This window comes from Natator depressus, chromosome 1 (genome assembly GCF_965152275.1).
Source record: "Natator depressus isolate rNatDep1 chromosome 1, rNatDep2.hap1, whole genome shotgun sequence".
Taxonomy (NCBI): Eukaryota; Metazoa; Chordata; order Testudines; family Cheloniidae; genus Natator; species Natator depressus.
Window position 1 is genome coordinate 204,137,472 of NC_134234.1, and position 14,499 is coordinate 204,151,970.

At 55.3% G+C, this 14,499-nt stretch overlaps 1 protein-coding gene across 1 annotated transcript; it reads left to right on the top strand.

The window, feature by feature from the left end:
- The first annotated feature begins 3,117 nt into the window (after positions 1-3,117).
- Positions 3,118-6,856, top strand: LOC141984371 (maestro heat-like repeat-containing protein family member 1). Its single transcript, XM_074947426.1, has 7 exons — positions 3,118-3,787; positions 4,517-4,612; positions 5,076-5,180; positions 5,301-5,427; positions 5,834-5,928; positions 6,165-6,302; positions 6,611-6,856. Exons 1-7 carry the CDS (start codon positions 3,593-3,595, stop codon positions 6,854-6,856), a joined length of 1,002 nt encoding a protein of 333 aa, XP_074803527.1. The 5' UTR covers positions 3,118-3,592.
- Positions 6,857-14,499: the final 7,643 nt, after the last annotated feature.

The window sequence follows — 14,499 nt, forward strand, 5'->3', positions numbered from 1 at the left end:
TTGTCCTCACTCTTTTCTTTGCAATTCTCAGGAGCCAGCTTCCATTGAGCAGCTGAGAAGCCTCCTGCTCCTCACCTATGGGCACATGGTCCACGGAGGCCCCATGGATCTCATCTGAGAGAGCGTAGGCTGCAAGATCCTGTCTCCCGTGGGGCAACACTATTTTCTGAGCCCACACGTAAGTCAGAGCCCTCCCCTGACCGCCCACGCAGCACCTACTCGGGCTGTGCCCAGCAGCACAGAGCTATGTCTCTGCATAAACTCAGCTCCGAGGGCTGGTCCTTTGCCCCAGGAGGGACAGGAGACATGGGAACAGAGCACCATTCGCCGTGACTCCCCCATCTCAATTAGCTTCATCTCTGATTCCAGCCCATGGAAGCTAATGGAAGGACTCCCATCCGGGCCTTGTTAGAGTGTAACTGAGCATCACTTGGTGCTGTTGTCCCAGAGACGACTGTACCCTGTTTGGTACCTCTAGGCTTGTGCTGCACTCAGGGATCAGAAGATAAAGATTTAGGGCCTGTTTCCCCACACACTGCAGTCGATGGTGTAGCTGGCCACGAAAGGCGCACTGAGTGATTCAGGCCCCTAGCCTGTTCGACAGGCTCTGGTGCTGAAGGGGGATTTTTGAGATAACTCTCGGTTGTTTCTTGCCATCGGAGGTTTGAGGCCGACATTCAGTCTTATGCTGGTTACAATGCCCATATGCGCGTCCCAGCGAAAAGGAGGGGGGATGCTAGTTTGGTTTAACTGAATGTTCTCCTTGGAGAATGGACGCCTTGGTAGGGAGAGCCCAGCCAGCTCCAGAGAGCAGCAGATTCCTGTCCCAGATCAGACAATTATGACCTGATTGTCAGGGGAGCTGAGCAGCCCCAGGGCCCATTGATAGCTCTGGGAACCGCAAGTGCTCAGCACCTCTGGAAATCAGCCCATTCCTTGCATCCATCTCCAGAGATGTTCCCCTAGGGAATGCAAAGGTGTTCCACTCGGCAAGCCAGATCCTTTCCCTTAGGGCATGAGGGCAATCCAGCCTAGGACAGCAGCTTCCTTGTAGAGGCTTGCCCTGTAGCCTTGTGTCTCAGCTCTCCGTTGCCTGTGGCTGTTTCCTCATTGTTCTCTCCCACTCCTGCCTGTGAGCCCAGGACCCACTGGTGAGATCTGCTTTTGTGAGAAGCCTTGTGCTGGTGGGTGAAGCTGTCCCCAAGTGAGCAGGATTCCCTTGGTGGGCCAGGACACATACACCATGCTGTACCCCCTGCTGGTGAGTGAGCACACTGGGGTCCTGGGAGGGGTCCCTAGGTCAGATGCACATGCCAGAGTATCTGGCGTTGAAGGCCATGTGCTGTGTTTGCGACTGGGTGCCCAGGGCTCTACATCGTGCGCTCCAAACCCAGTGCTGATGCCAGATTCTTCTGGTGCAATTCCAACCCAAGGAATTAAATGACACTATTTTCCATGAGCAGATTCATGCTGCTTACACCGGGGACGATTCCCCATCCCACTTCTGAGGGATCTTCCCGGCACCCAGAAAGTGCCCTGGGGATTAACTCCAAGGGTTTTCACTCCGGGACATGATCCTGAGGAGTTAACAGGCGCAGCCCTCCCTGGGTTTACAGGAAAATATTTGACCTCGTAACGATGCTGGTTCTGGCGGGACACAACTGAGAGTGCCAATTCAGGACAAATTGATTAAAGCAGGGCAGTTACAGCCCAGGGCTGGGGTTTCTATGCACTCCAAGGCAAACCAAACCAGCCAAACAGAGAAGACTTTGGTTTTACCCCACTGGCTAACCACAAGTCACACAAGCAATTCCCTTAGACATTCCAGTTTCCCAGTATCATCACCAGTGCCACTCGTTATGGGGACAAATGGTTATGAAAACCAATGCCCCAGTAAAAGAAAAAGGGTTCTCCCGACCCCAAAGGACCAAGCCCCAGACCCAGGTTAATATACAAATCAGATCTTACCCACAAATCACGCTGTTGGCAATCCTTTAGAATCTAAAGATTTATTCATAAAAGGAAAAAGATACAGATGAGAGCTAGAATTGGTTAAATGGAATCAATTACATACAGTAATGGCAAAGTTCTTGGTTTAGTCTTGTAGCAGTGATAGAATAAAGTGCAGGTTCAAATCAAGTCTCTGGAGTACAAACCCAGCTGGGATGGGTCATCAGTCCTTTGTGTAGAGCTTCTGTTTGTAGCAAAGTCCCTCCAGAGGTAAGAAACAGGACTGAAGACAAAATGGAGGAGAGGCATCAGCCTTTTATAGTCTTTTCCAGGTGTAAGAACACCTTTTTGTTCTTACTGTGGAAAATTACAGCAAAATGGAGTTTGGAGTCACATGGGCAAGTCCCTGCATACTTTGCTGAGTCCCAAGGCATATCTGCCTTCTCTCAATGGGTCAGTTGTATAGCTGATGGTCCTTAATGGGTCATCAAGCAAGCTAGGCAGAGCTGACACCAACTTGTCTGGGGTGTCACCCAGAAGCATAGAAGAAGTTTGAAATACAGATAGTATAGAGCCAATATTCATAACTTCAACTACAAAAATGATACACATATACAGATAGCATAACCATAACTAGTATCATAGTCTGTGAGGTTGAACTGAGGCATGATTATTGCTAATTTATAACCAGCGAGCCATAACCTTGTCTTCAACACCCTATTTGACCCCCTTTACACAAGATTTGGTGCCACTACAGGACTTTGGTTGCAACAATGATCTATACGGTCCCAGTTCATGTCAATAACGTCACACCTCAGCTGTTCAGGACTCTAATGCTCCCTGTCACAAAATTGCCTCTGCCCAGATACCCCTTCCCTACTCCATGGCAGATGCTGAAGTTTCCAGATGTGCCGTCAGGAATGGCAAAAAAGGGGCTCTTGTGAATGTCCCCTGCATTCTGGCTATGTGGCCGCTCCCAGGCCATCTTCCCAGCTCCGTGCCCCAGTCCACTGCACGCTGGGGCTGAGGGTCGGTGTAGGCATCAAACAGCGTTTGGAGATTCCACATCTTGCTGAGTAACTGGGCTCCCCCAAATTCTTTTGCCTTTGACTCTCTGCTTTGTGCTGCAGGAGATCCTCAGAGGCAAGGACCTGGCTTGGCTGCAGAGCCCCATCACCAGCATGCCCTGCTGGCCATCTCATACTTAGGGTATGTCCCTGGGGCCTGACTCACCTGCGGAGCCCAGCAGCCAGAGAGGGACAGAAGGAGGGAGAGGAAGTGGGGGTGGGACGAGCTGCAATAAGAACTGGAGGATGCTTCTCCCTGGTGGCTCACTAACGGACCATATCCTCCTTGGCCTCCAGGTCACTTTATCCAGTCCCCATCTCTGCGTATTGCCTGGTAAGAGGCAGCCCCTCCCGTCAGCATGGAGTGCTGTGAATGGGTGCAGCCGCAGAGCAGGGCCCAGGATCATCCCCGGAGAACAGCTTCCCCAGCAGAGCCCCTGCAGGCTGGGCCCAGGGGGCATAGGCGTCTCCAGACAGGACCATTCCCTAGGCGGTGGCTCTGCTGGAGATGCCCCCGGGAGCTCTGCTGCTTCGGGAGGGAGCTGTCCCTCGTGCCATCAAACCCAACCTGACTCATGCCGGGACCTGTCTCCGTTCCAATGGCCCCATCTGCTCCATTCCTTCCAATCAGGAAATTCAAGCCTCGCCTGTCTAAGGAACAGGAGGCTGAGACCATCAGCCCTTGTGTCGCCAGCGCCATGATTCAGCGCCCAGCCCTGGTGAAGCTGAGCGGGACTGAGGTGGCAGAAAGCTCTGCTATCCGGGCAGAGGTTAGTGAGGCCTGGACAAAGCTGCAGCTTCCACCTGCCTCCTTGGCTGGGAAACTCAGCCACCCCCTGCTGAGGAGCTGGACCCTGGCCTGATGCAGAGAGCTGCATGTCCAGCCGAATCCAGTCCCTCGGTTTATTTTCCAAAGGGCGGGTGACAAGTGGCTATACAGTTAACTCTGCAGTTGGGTTGGCAGGGAGGACAGCTGTAGAGGTGAATGTCTGTGAGACTGTACAGAATTACCCTGGATTCTTGGCACAGGGAGCTACAACCTACACCCAGTTTACACCAGCCGAGGATCTGGGCCAGAGCATTAAATAGCATTTGATGCAGAGTGAGCAAAGCATGGATTCGGAACAGCCACGTGGCCAGGCCATGACTTGCCCTTCCACAGAAACAGAGATTGGCTGGAGCGGGGATGACCAGCTCAGCCCTTGGCAAGCCAGTGGGGTGTTGGGGGGCAGCTGGGACCCCTCCAGAGGGGGAGGAAGGAGGCCTTCCCTCCAGAGCCCCGCTCAGTACATGTGTTGGGGAGCCCAGGCGGGAGGAAGGATTCTTTGGGGAAGGGCAGCCTGTGGTCCAGGTGAGACCCATGTCTATGTGCAGGGGGATCAGTATCACCTGGGTGAAGGGACCCCGAATACCAACAGCATCTGGCTCCAGATGGGGGATCCACTCATCCCCCTGCCTCGTGCACCGCACCTCCCTTGCTATTTACTTCTCTGCTTCAGTCTCTCCAACAACTGCCCTGGGACGGCCTGGATCTTGTGCTGCAGACGTTCCTGGAGCTGCACTTGACCCCCACAACGCTACTGCATCTGTTTCTGGTATGATAGGGAGGGAGGAGGGGGAGGGGCCCATTCACATTGGCCATCTGGGGATGGGCCGGCTGTTCAGGTTCTATCCAAACCACAAGAGGGAAGTCTCCAGTTGATCCCGAGGGGGCTGAGCAGGCCTCCCAGCTGCTGTGAACTAGCCAGTCCCCACGGGGCATACACCCAACCCTGGGATCAAGCAAGACAATCCTAGTCCTGCTCCAGGGGGTGTCACTTTGGCCTCCTAAATTTGGGCTGGTGCCCCTATGCCCCTGAAGGAAACAGCCCCGAGAGCCCACAGGATCAATGGGGAGAATCCTCAAAGCGCTGAGCCCAAGACCCTGAGTTCCAGTGTCCGGAAGCGGAGGAGAAGGGGTTAAATGCTCCATGTCCTCTCCCTGCTGGGGCAGGAAGCAGGTTCTGGGGGTCACCCCGGCATTGCTGCCGCTCACACGGCTTTCTCCCTGCTCCCCAGCACTTGCAGCCGTGGATCTGCTCTCCCCAGGCCCAGGAGAGGAGCCGAGCTATGAGAGCCAGCGCCCGTCTCTTCATGTTCTATCGCTTCAAAGCCATCACCAAGGTGAGCAGCACAGACCCTGCTGCCCCCCACAGCACTCACGGTGGGGGGCGGGGGGGTGACACAGACAGAGCTGGGCTTGCCCCAACCCATGCCCTGATTTTCTGTTGGGTGGCCAATTAGGACCTGAAACCCATGGCAGAGCAGGGCTACGTGGCTGGGCTGCTGAAAAGCCAGGCCTTCAGTGTTCAGGAGGCCACCAGATACTGGGCATCTCAGGCTGTCTACTGGCTCTTCATGCCTTGCAAAGGTAAGATGGAGCGGAAGCAGTCGCCACTTCTCAGCCCTCACAGCCCCGGCCATTACCTAGCGAGCAGGGCTGCAGAGAGAACATGGTGCCTTCATCCCATCCCTGACCAGAGGGACACAGAGTAAAAGTGGGTTGGTACCTACCGGGCTGACCTGGCATCTGCCCTTCACCAGTTGCCTGGGACCATCTGGGACCTCTCCTGATCCCACCCCAGCCCAAACACACCTTCTACATCAGGGTGATAGGTGGGCAGTTGGCCCAGGAGCCTGCTGAGAGCTCACCTTAGCTGGGCGTTCCCAGCTGCGGCCAGAGTCTGGCTCATTGGCACCTCTGACCTGGCTTGACGGGGAGGGGGAAGAATCCGGTCCCGAGAGCTCTGCCTGAGCACTGCTGGTTTCTTGTGCAGCCGTCGTGTACGCCCAGACAGGGGTGGTGGCGACCATGCTGAGCAAGATGCAGAAGGATGCCAGCTGCAGAGAGAACCCTGCCCATGTTCCTATGGTGAGTAAAAGAGACTGTGGCTGGAGAGACAGACACACACATGGGAAAGGGGGTGTTATTCTCTCCTTCCCTCGATGAGGAGCTGGCAGATGGAAATTCCTGGTATGGGCTCCAATGCCCACTCACATAGCCCTGCGCACAGGCTGCCAGTGCCTCTGTCCCCGTTCCCCGAAGAGCAAAGCACCTCCCCGGGCTGGGGCTCACTGCTCACACTCAGCCTGTGCCTTTCCTTGCAGCTCATCACGAAGCACCTGCTGTCGCGTGACCTCATGCCCTTCAGCTTCACCCTCCTGGAGAAGGGGGAGTGTGCTGACCAACTGGCAGGTGTCATGGAGGCAGTGCTGAGAGAGAGAGAATCAGAGCTACAAGGCCAAGTAATGGCTCGGCATTGGCCATCTCGGGCAGCTCCATCTTGCCCCATGCCTAGAATTCCTGGGGCACAAGGGAGGATGTGGAGAGGAGACGTCCCTTCTCACCATCATTGATCAATGGGACCCATCCATGCCCTGTCTGCAGGGCGGCCACTGGGCACAGCCCTGTAATCATTTCCAGGCATTGATCCCAGGAGTCTGGCTTGCCCGGCTCACTCTCTGGGAAATGTGCCCGGTCTCCAGACTCATCCCGCAGTGGGGGGAACAGCGCCCGCAGTGGGGTCCCCCATGTTCACTGACTCTTTGCCCAGTGGACACGGATTGACGTAGAGGATGGAAACGCATCCCGGATGCTGAGGTCCCACTCTGGTGCTGAAGCAGCCCGGGCGTGCTGTCACAAGGGGAGGTACCGCCGGGATATCCAAGGTGGTGGGGTGTCGCTGGGCAGCAGGATTGGACCCTTAGTGCTACGGAGCTGGATTGGGGTGGTACCAAACCTCCCTCAGCTCAGTCACTCGCTAGGAGAGTTTATCCATGGCCTCTGCCGGGCCATGTGACCGCTGACTTGTTTCTGAGCCTGCCCAGCTCCTCATGGCCCTTGCCTGCCAGGCACCCACAGAGGGGGTAGAGTCTCAGCCTCTGCTTTGCCTCTGCGTGTGCAGGATCTGCACGCAGCTCTTTCCTACACACTGTGCCCACCCTGGGGTGGGGGCGGCTGAGTGAAGGGACAAGAGACATCCTACACCTACTGGCCAGACAGCACACTGAGGCCGCGGTCAGCATCCTCCTGCAGATGTGCTGGCCCCAGGGAAAGGATAGAACACCCCCCTCCAGCCTCCGAGCCCCCCCTTAATGGGGTCACTCCACAGCACCATGGTTACACGCAGCACAGATCCTCCCCTTGCACACAGGCCCCCAGGGAACAGCCCTGTCCCGGCATGCTGTCACCATTAGCCTCCCTGTCCCTTGGAGGGCTCCGTGTGCTCTGGGACGCCCGGCTCAGGGCTCCGCCAGCTGAGCTATTCCTTACACAGTTGTTACCCACCCGCACTTTGTTCTGTGGTAACCAGTCCACCCCCTCCCGGTTCGGCTGTGCAATGGCTTGGCTGGCTGGAGGCCAGAACAGTCTTTCAGGGCCCCATCACAACACAGACCAGGAGAGACCCCATGTGAGCAGGGTCACCCCCTCTGTCAGCATGCCCCCCCGCTCCTGGCAGGGCATCCCTCCAGGCTAAGGCAGGAGAGGGGCCAGCCTAACTGCATCGCCCCCACAGATGACCCTACACTGAGCATGTCCCCGCAGGGGCACCCACTTCCACGAGCTGGGAAATGCCCTCTTCCCCCCCGGAATCCCAGCCTGGTATCTTCCCCATCGCCGCACGCTTTTAGACGCCTCATCCCACCCCTAGAGGCTGGTCTTCTCTGATTCACCAGCCTGCCAGATTCCCCCGGCCAGCAGCGCCTTCCCTGCATCCTGCCCAGAGCTGCCAAGCACAGCACCCATTTTACAGCCTTCTCCAAATCATAGAATCATAGAATATCAGGGTTGGAAGGGACCCCAGAAGGTCATCTAGTCCAACCCCCTGCTCGAAGCAGGACAATCCCCCCACCCCAGAGCCATGGCGTGGCCAGAACTGGAGCCTTGTTCCTCCTGAACCCCCTGCCCCATGGGGAAGGAGCTCCTGTTCTCCTTGCCCGCAGCCCCCACTCTGTGCCCCCCCAGCTCAGGAGATCCAGCCCAGCACCTAGCCCTAGCACCTCCGCACACCAGCCCCCACCCCTGAGCCTGGAGTCACTGCTTTCCCCCATGGGAGTTCTAACCCCAGCCCCTCTGGTTCCCATCAGGAGAAGGCAGCGAGGGAGGGAGGGGGCCCCCCAGCTGGGAGAAGTGAGTCTGGCCACCTCTGCCCATCCCTTGCTGTGACACAGCGCCCCCTGGCAGTGCCCAGGCAGGAGCGTATGAACCCCTTAGGACTGGCCGGTGCCTGAAAGGCCTTGAGGTCAGCCATGAGCAGTCTCAACCTGCTGCTTCTGGCCCGTTATCCCTCAGAGGGCATCATCCCCGGTGTGTACCAACTGGGCCCGTCCTCTGTGTTAATTCCTTACCTGCCATCCCTCTGTCCGTCACAGCCAGGCCAAGGCCATCTGGAGATTCCTAGGTGCAGACTCCACGCTGACCAGGGAGGTACTGCACATCCTGCTGTATGACAGCCCGGAGAAGGGCCGGGCTAATGCTAAACAGACCCAGGACAGGAGCTGCCGCCAGCCAGCCCGGCTGCCCCCCGGCGGTAAGTTCCCAGCGCTGGCATTCAGCCCTCTTTCCCGGCTGCATTCTGCACACGGCCACGGTCTTCTGACTGTATCTTGTTCCCTTCCAGACCACACGCGGCCTGTGGGAGCTGGTCGGGGCCCTGGGGCAAGCAGACACGCTGGATGGACTCGAGGACGACCTGTTCACCTCTTGCTTTCTCGCCATCGCCTGCTCCCTGGCACGGCACCTCTCGGGAGCCCAGCAGGACTTGTCCAGTGACGCCAGTTCCCGCAGGTAATGTGTGGGGCTGATGGATCCCAGCACCCACGTAGTGTCTGTGCTAGCCCCTAGTTGGGGGAAGCTTCCTGCTTGGACCCTTTGTTGTCCAGGGACCCCTGATGCCTTCGGGGGACCAAGGGTTCAGATCAGCCAGGCTTCTCGTGCTTAGGAGCGGGCAGAGCTGCCCCCGGATACTCAGGGAGCCAGAGAGCTCCTCAGAGTGGGCAGCTCATGGGGGCAGGGCTCAGGGCAGCAGGGTGTTCAGGGGGGCACTGCATGTACTTTTCTCCCCAGGGTCAGTTTCCTGGGGTGGGGGGCAATTTTCACATCTTTGGAGGAGAGTGTAGGTCACATCTGCAGACACTCCCACCCCCCCACCCCCCTCCACAGTTGGCGGCGGGGGAACCAAAGGCAGAAGTGGAGCAGCTTCTATTCTCACCCTGATCCCTTCAGTGCTGCATCAAGGGAGTCCTGCCCCGTCGCCCCGCCACCCCACCCAGAGAGCAGGCATCCCCACATCACCATCTCCTGCCTCCTTCTCTTCCCAGCATGGCCGTGCAGGCCCTGGTGCGGGTGCTGCACCTCAGGGGCAGTCAGCCAGTTGTGGAGCTCACGGACCAGGAGTGAGGCTGGCAGTTGCTAGAGGAGGCCCAGCCCGAGGGGTTCACTCTCCTTAGCAGGTGAGGACAGAGGCTGGAGGAGTCACGTGCTCGCTCTGGAGCCTAGTGGGGCAGAGATGAGAGGGAGTGGCTGGGACCAGGCCGGATTCCGGCATGTGCAGGGTTGTCATGCACACATAAACACAAGCTCTTGTTCTCTCCCAGGGCCATGGTGATCCACTCAAAGCAGGCCCTGAAGAGCATCCCGTGGCTCCTCCTTTCCAGCCTCCAGGCCAGCCAGGAGGGCGAACGCATGGCCTCCACTGTCCTGTTGGCAGAGGTGAGCCTGGAGGACCTGGGGGGGGGTTAACCATACCCAGAAGCTGATGGAACAGGACGCCAATAGGCTCACTTGGACTATTCTTCAGTGGGTGATAATGTCAGATCCTTCTTGTTCTCAGCATGCTGAGCTGAGCTGAAGTGTCTGTCTTCTCATCATCCAGATTGCTGGGACAATCACTTCTCACTGTTCAGTCTTTGTACCTCAGGTGTTTCCGGTTGTTCTTGTAGGCTGTCATTGTCCACCTTTTCTTTCTTTCCCCCACTTTCCGGAAGGCTCTTTTGCTGTGACCTGGGTCAAACAACACCCACTATGTAGAGGTATCGGATCTGGGTTGAGCAGTCCCCATTGTATAGCACTGTCGTTCAGAGGTTTCTATTGCACACAGTTCCTGGGGTAGTGTGTTTGTATGTTCCTTCAATAAGCCACTAACATTGTCTGGCCTCATCCAACAGAGCACACTTGAGATACAGAGACATGGTCAATATTTCTAGCCTCAGATACAAACATTACATGCATATAGGTTGGATAAACACAGTCAATAGGTCTTAAGTTTTGCAATGATACCCCACATCAGCCATCTTGCATAAAGTATATATGGTTATGTCATAAGCATATTTTCATAAAGAATGTAGAGCAGGGGTGTCAAACTCAAATGACCACGAGGGCCACATGAGGACTAGTGCATTGGCCCAAGGGCCGCATCACTGACACCCCACCCTTGCTGCCTCTGGCCCCTCCCCCACTCCACCCCTTCCATAAGGTCCCGCCCCTGCCCCACCTCTTCCCACCCCTTCCCTGTTCCATTCCAACCCCTTCCCCGAAGTCTTCACCCCAACCCTGCCCTCTCCTTGCCTCCAGGGGGAGCAGGAGGGGTGTGGCGGGGGCTCAGGGCAGGGAGTTGAGGTGTGCAGGGTACGGCAGGGGCTCAGGGCAGGGAACTGGGGTATGGGGTGCAGCAGGGGGTCGGGGTGCAGGGTGTGGCAGGGGGCTCTGGGCAGGGAGTTGGGGTGCAGGTGGGGTTCGGGATGTGGGCTCCAGCCCAGCGCTGCTTACCTGCTCGTTGCCTGCCTGCCTGCCCTGGCCCCACGCCACTCTGCTCCGCTCCAGGAAGCAGCCGGAACCACAACCCGGGGGGGGGAGGGGGCGGTGGCACATGGCTCCATGTGCTGCTCTTGCTGCTCCTCCAGGTACCTCCCCCGAAGCTCCCATTGGCCGCGGTTCCCTGTTCCCAGCCAATGGGAGCTGCAGGGGGCGGTGCCTGGAAGCGAGAGTAACGCATGGAGCCCTCTTTCCCCCCTCCCTCCGGGGCCGCAGGGGCATGGTACCGGCCGCTTCAGGGAGCGGCGGGGGGCTCGCGGTGCCAGGGGGTAGGCAGAGGGGCGCGCGGGAGTTGGGGCATGTGGGAGCTTGGCGGGCCGCACGAAAGAACCCCCACGGGCCGCGTGTTTGAGACCCCACATGTATGTTTGCGGATCTGCAAATACTAAAGGATCATGCACCTTTGGGTGCAAACGCTCATGACAACAGTGCAGAGCCATGCAAGCTCCATGATCTGTGTGAGATGGCAGACAGTGAGGAGGGCCAGGCAGGTTAGTGGGTTTAGAAAAAAAGGTGTAAACATTATGTATACGTTTATGTATGGGATACATATAAAATTAGTGGATAGTTAACAATGCATTATAAGAAGTTTGATCCCGTGGCCACAACCACCCCTGTCTGACCTGTTTGGTACCCAGCATCTACTGCAAAACCAAAGCGTCCCAAAATACAGTGGGTGGACAGTGGGATATCTATTCATGGTGCACCTCACTCTGAATCTATACAAGTGCTTCTGGTGAGTACCCTGACTGCTGAGGCAAGGACTCCAGGAGGCATGCACACAGGTGCCATAGTAACCGTAGTGACTATGCTGACATAACTTGAGTTAACCCACACTTAAAGTGTAGATATGGCCTTAGGTATATGAAATGTTTGGGAGAGGAAACAGGAACAGTATGAGGGTAGACTAAGATTCATTCAGGTGTTTAGGCTCAAGGCATTGGAACTGGCCTTACTGCACCCTACAGGCTCAGGAACAAAGAGGCACAAAAAAAAGATATAATTTCTTTATTAAAGTTTCTTAACTGGAGGGTGTATAACTCATGAATTTAGAATTCTGGGGGTCATAAAGGTATCTTGGGGTTGTAGATGTCTGTTCATCATTGAAAGGAAAAACTATGAATGGGTTGAACAAAGAATTAGATCAGTCCCTCAGGATAAGTAGATTGGCTATTAGCCAAGACAATTGTCACGGAGTCCCCGGGCGATGCTCTGGAACTGCTCCCTATGAAGCCAGTCAGGACTCTGGTGAAGTCTCCTTTCTGTGAGCAAACTGTCTTCAGGGCAAGAAGCTCACATGGCTTCCACCTTCCTGGGTCTGACCTTGGAGCATTCAGCATCCTCTGCCCCTCCGTACGCTTCCCACAGCGAGTCTGCCTAGGTGGGGTCCTGGGGAAGCCAGAGGGTCCTGCGCGGTCAGACGTGACTCTCAGCCAGCCAGTAAAACAGAGGTTTATCAGATGACAGGAACACGGTCTAAAATAGAGCTTGTAGGTACAGAGAACAGGACCCCTCAGCCGGGTCCATTTTGGGGGGCAGTGAGCCAGACTACAACATCTGCACTTCTCTCCTCGTCCCCAGCCAGCTCCAAACTGACCCACTCTCCAGCCCCTCCTCCTCTGGGCTTTGTCCCTTTCCCGGGCCAGGAGGTCACCTGATTCCTTTGTTCTCCAACCCCTTTAGCCCAGGCCATCAGTTGTCAGGAGACAGAGTGTCGGCCATTTATGTACACTGGCCCTTTGCTCTGCAACAATTACACCCCCTTATCCCACCACCTAGAGACTTAAGAAATGCATAGCGTGTTGTGGAAAACGAGTCACACCCTCTGTTTGGTTCAAACAGTCTGAGGCCTTTTACTGAGTACAAGCATGCAGGGAGAGAGAGTCAGAGATGGTCACTCGCAGGTGCCAGCCTGATTTCTCTCTGCCCTGCCCCTATAACACCAGTCTTATATAGGTCCATGTTCAAGCCGAACCGATTAGTAATTTTCCACCACTCAAGCATTATTAATAAAGCCTTATAAGGAAAATAGAAAAACAGCTTCATAATTAGCACAGTGCTGACGCACCTTGTCATTATCAAGATCTGCAGTTTGCTGTGGCAGCATTTTGACTAGGGACTTTTTGCAGGGTGGAGGGTGCATACCAGGGACAGCTAGGGACTTTTCGGAGGCCCTTTGGTTCTTATTTAGTTAGAAATTGGCCTAGTCCATTATTTGTGTCAAGTGCCACAGCCTAGCATACGTCAATGCTTTAGCTCAAGCCAAGTCTTACAGGATACAGGCCTATAGGCCTGTTGCGTTACAGCCCTTGCATATAATGCATAGATGGAGCTGCAGAAATGGGAGGGGGTTAGGTCTACAGCAATTGCCCTCACAAGGGGAAATTGAGGCACCCCTACAGTATTCAGAGGAAACATTAAGAAAATTCCCACTTCGTCACAATAATCTGGGATGCAGGCCCATGCTCTGCATGTCCCTAAACTGTTCTTTGACTGCCAGATGCTGGGAGTGGACAATGGGATGGTTCAATGAGTCATTGCCTGGTCTGATCATTCCCTTAGAAGCACCTGGCATTGGCCACGGTCACAAGACAGGATACTAGATTAGGCAGACTATTGGTCTGACCGCCAATATTTACACGATTGGTGGATTGACTCAAAACAAAGTTTTGACAATAGGCCAGAAATTCAGTCAGAGTGGAAGTCAGATGATCCAACAGAATAAACATCTGCTCTAAAAATGAGAAGAAAAAATTAGAATTAAAAATTCAGGGAATTTCAACTTGGGAAACTGCTTGGAGACTCTATGCATTCAGATACAGTGCTAAGGGATTCTTTGTTTCTGAGGGGATGTACGTAAAATGTTTCACTGAATTAAGACTCGGGGATTATCTACACTGGCAAGTTAAAGCGCTCTAACTTGCTGGCTCAGGGGTGTGAAAAATCACCCCCGCCCCTGAGTGCAAGTTTGAACGCTTTAAAGCGCTAGTGTGGACAGGCTCGGATCCCAGTGCTCAGAGCTAATCTCCTCGTCGAGGTGGATTACCAGGAGCACTGGCACCCATGACAGCACTTTGAAATTTGTAGTGTAGACATAGCCTCAGTAGGTTAGATCAGACAAAGAGGAGCTGCATTGACTAGGCATTGGGATGCCTGTGACTTTAAGAACCCAGCCCTGGGAAGCTGATGCTGAGAGATGTTGTCTGTGAGAGGGGAAATAAAAAAGCCCCTTTGCCCCCCACCATTTTGGCAAACACTGGTATCTCAGTCCCACTGGGGTAACTGTTACCCCCTGTGCCCCTGCCTGTGCCGGGTTTTGCCCTCTGTCACCCTCTGCCAGCGCCTCACTCCTGGGCTTAACTCCTGCTCCTCCCCCCGCAGCCCTGATTTTGCCCTTTAGCCCCTCTCCTAATCCTGCCTCCAGCTGCTTGGCCACCCCCCTCCTCTGATTTGCCCCTTTTGCCACTTTTTAACCCCTGTCAAAAGCAGTGTCAAAGTCAGATTCAGGACTCACATAATTTGTCAGACCACTCTGTTTATTAGCAAAGCGCCTTGCTAATGCACCCAGATGTGAGCCCCTCTCTGAGGCCCAAGATAACCTATTTATACAGCTAAGCCAAAGCCAATTTA

What these genes read in the sequence shown, in the direction of transcription:
- LOC141984371 (XM_074947426.1), top strand. Translation starts at nt 3,593, where the DNA reads ATGCCGGGACCTGTCTCCGTTCCAATGGCCCCATCTGCTCCATTCCTT. An exon ending in GCTCTGCTATCCGGGCAGAG is followed by an intron (nt 3,788 to 4,516) that starts GTTAGTGAGGCC and finishes TCTCTGCTTCAG; the next exon opens with TCTCTCCAACAACTGCCCTG. An exon ending in GCTTCAAAGCCATCACCAAG is followed by an intron (nt 5,181 to 5,300) that starts GTGAGCAGCACA and finishes GTGGCCAATTAG; the next exon opens with GACCTGAAACCCATGGCAGA.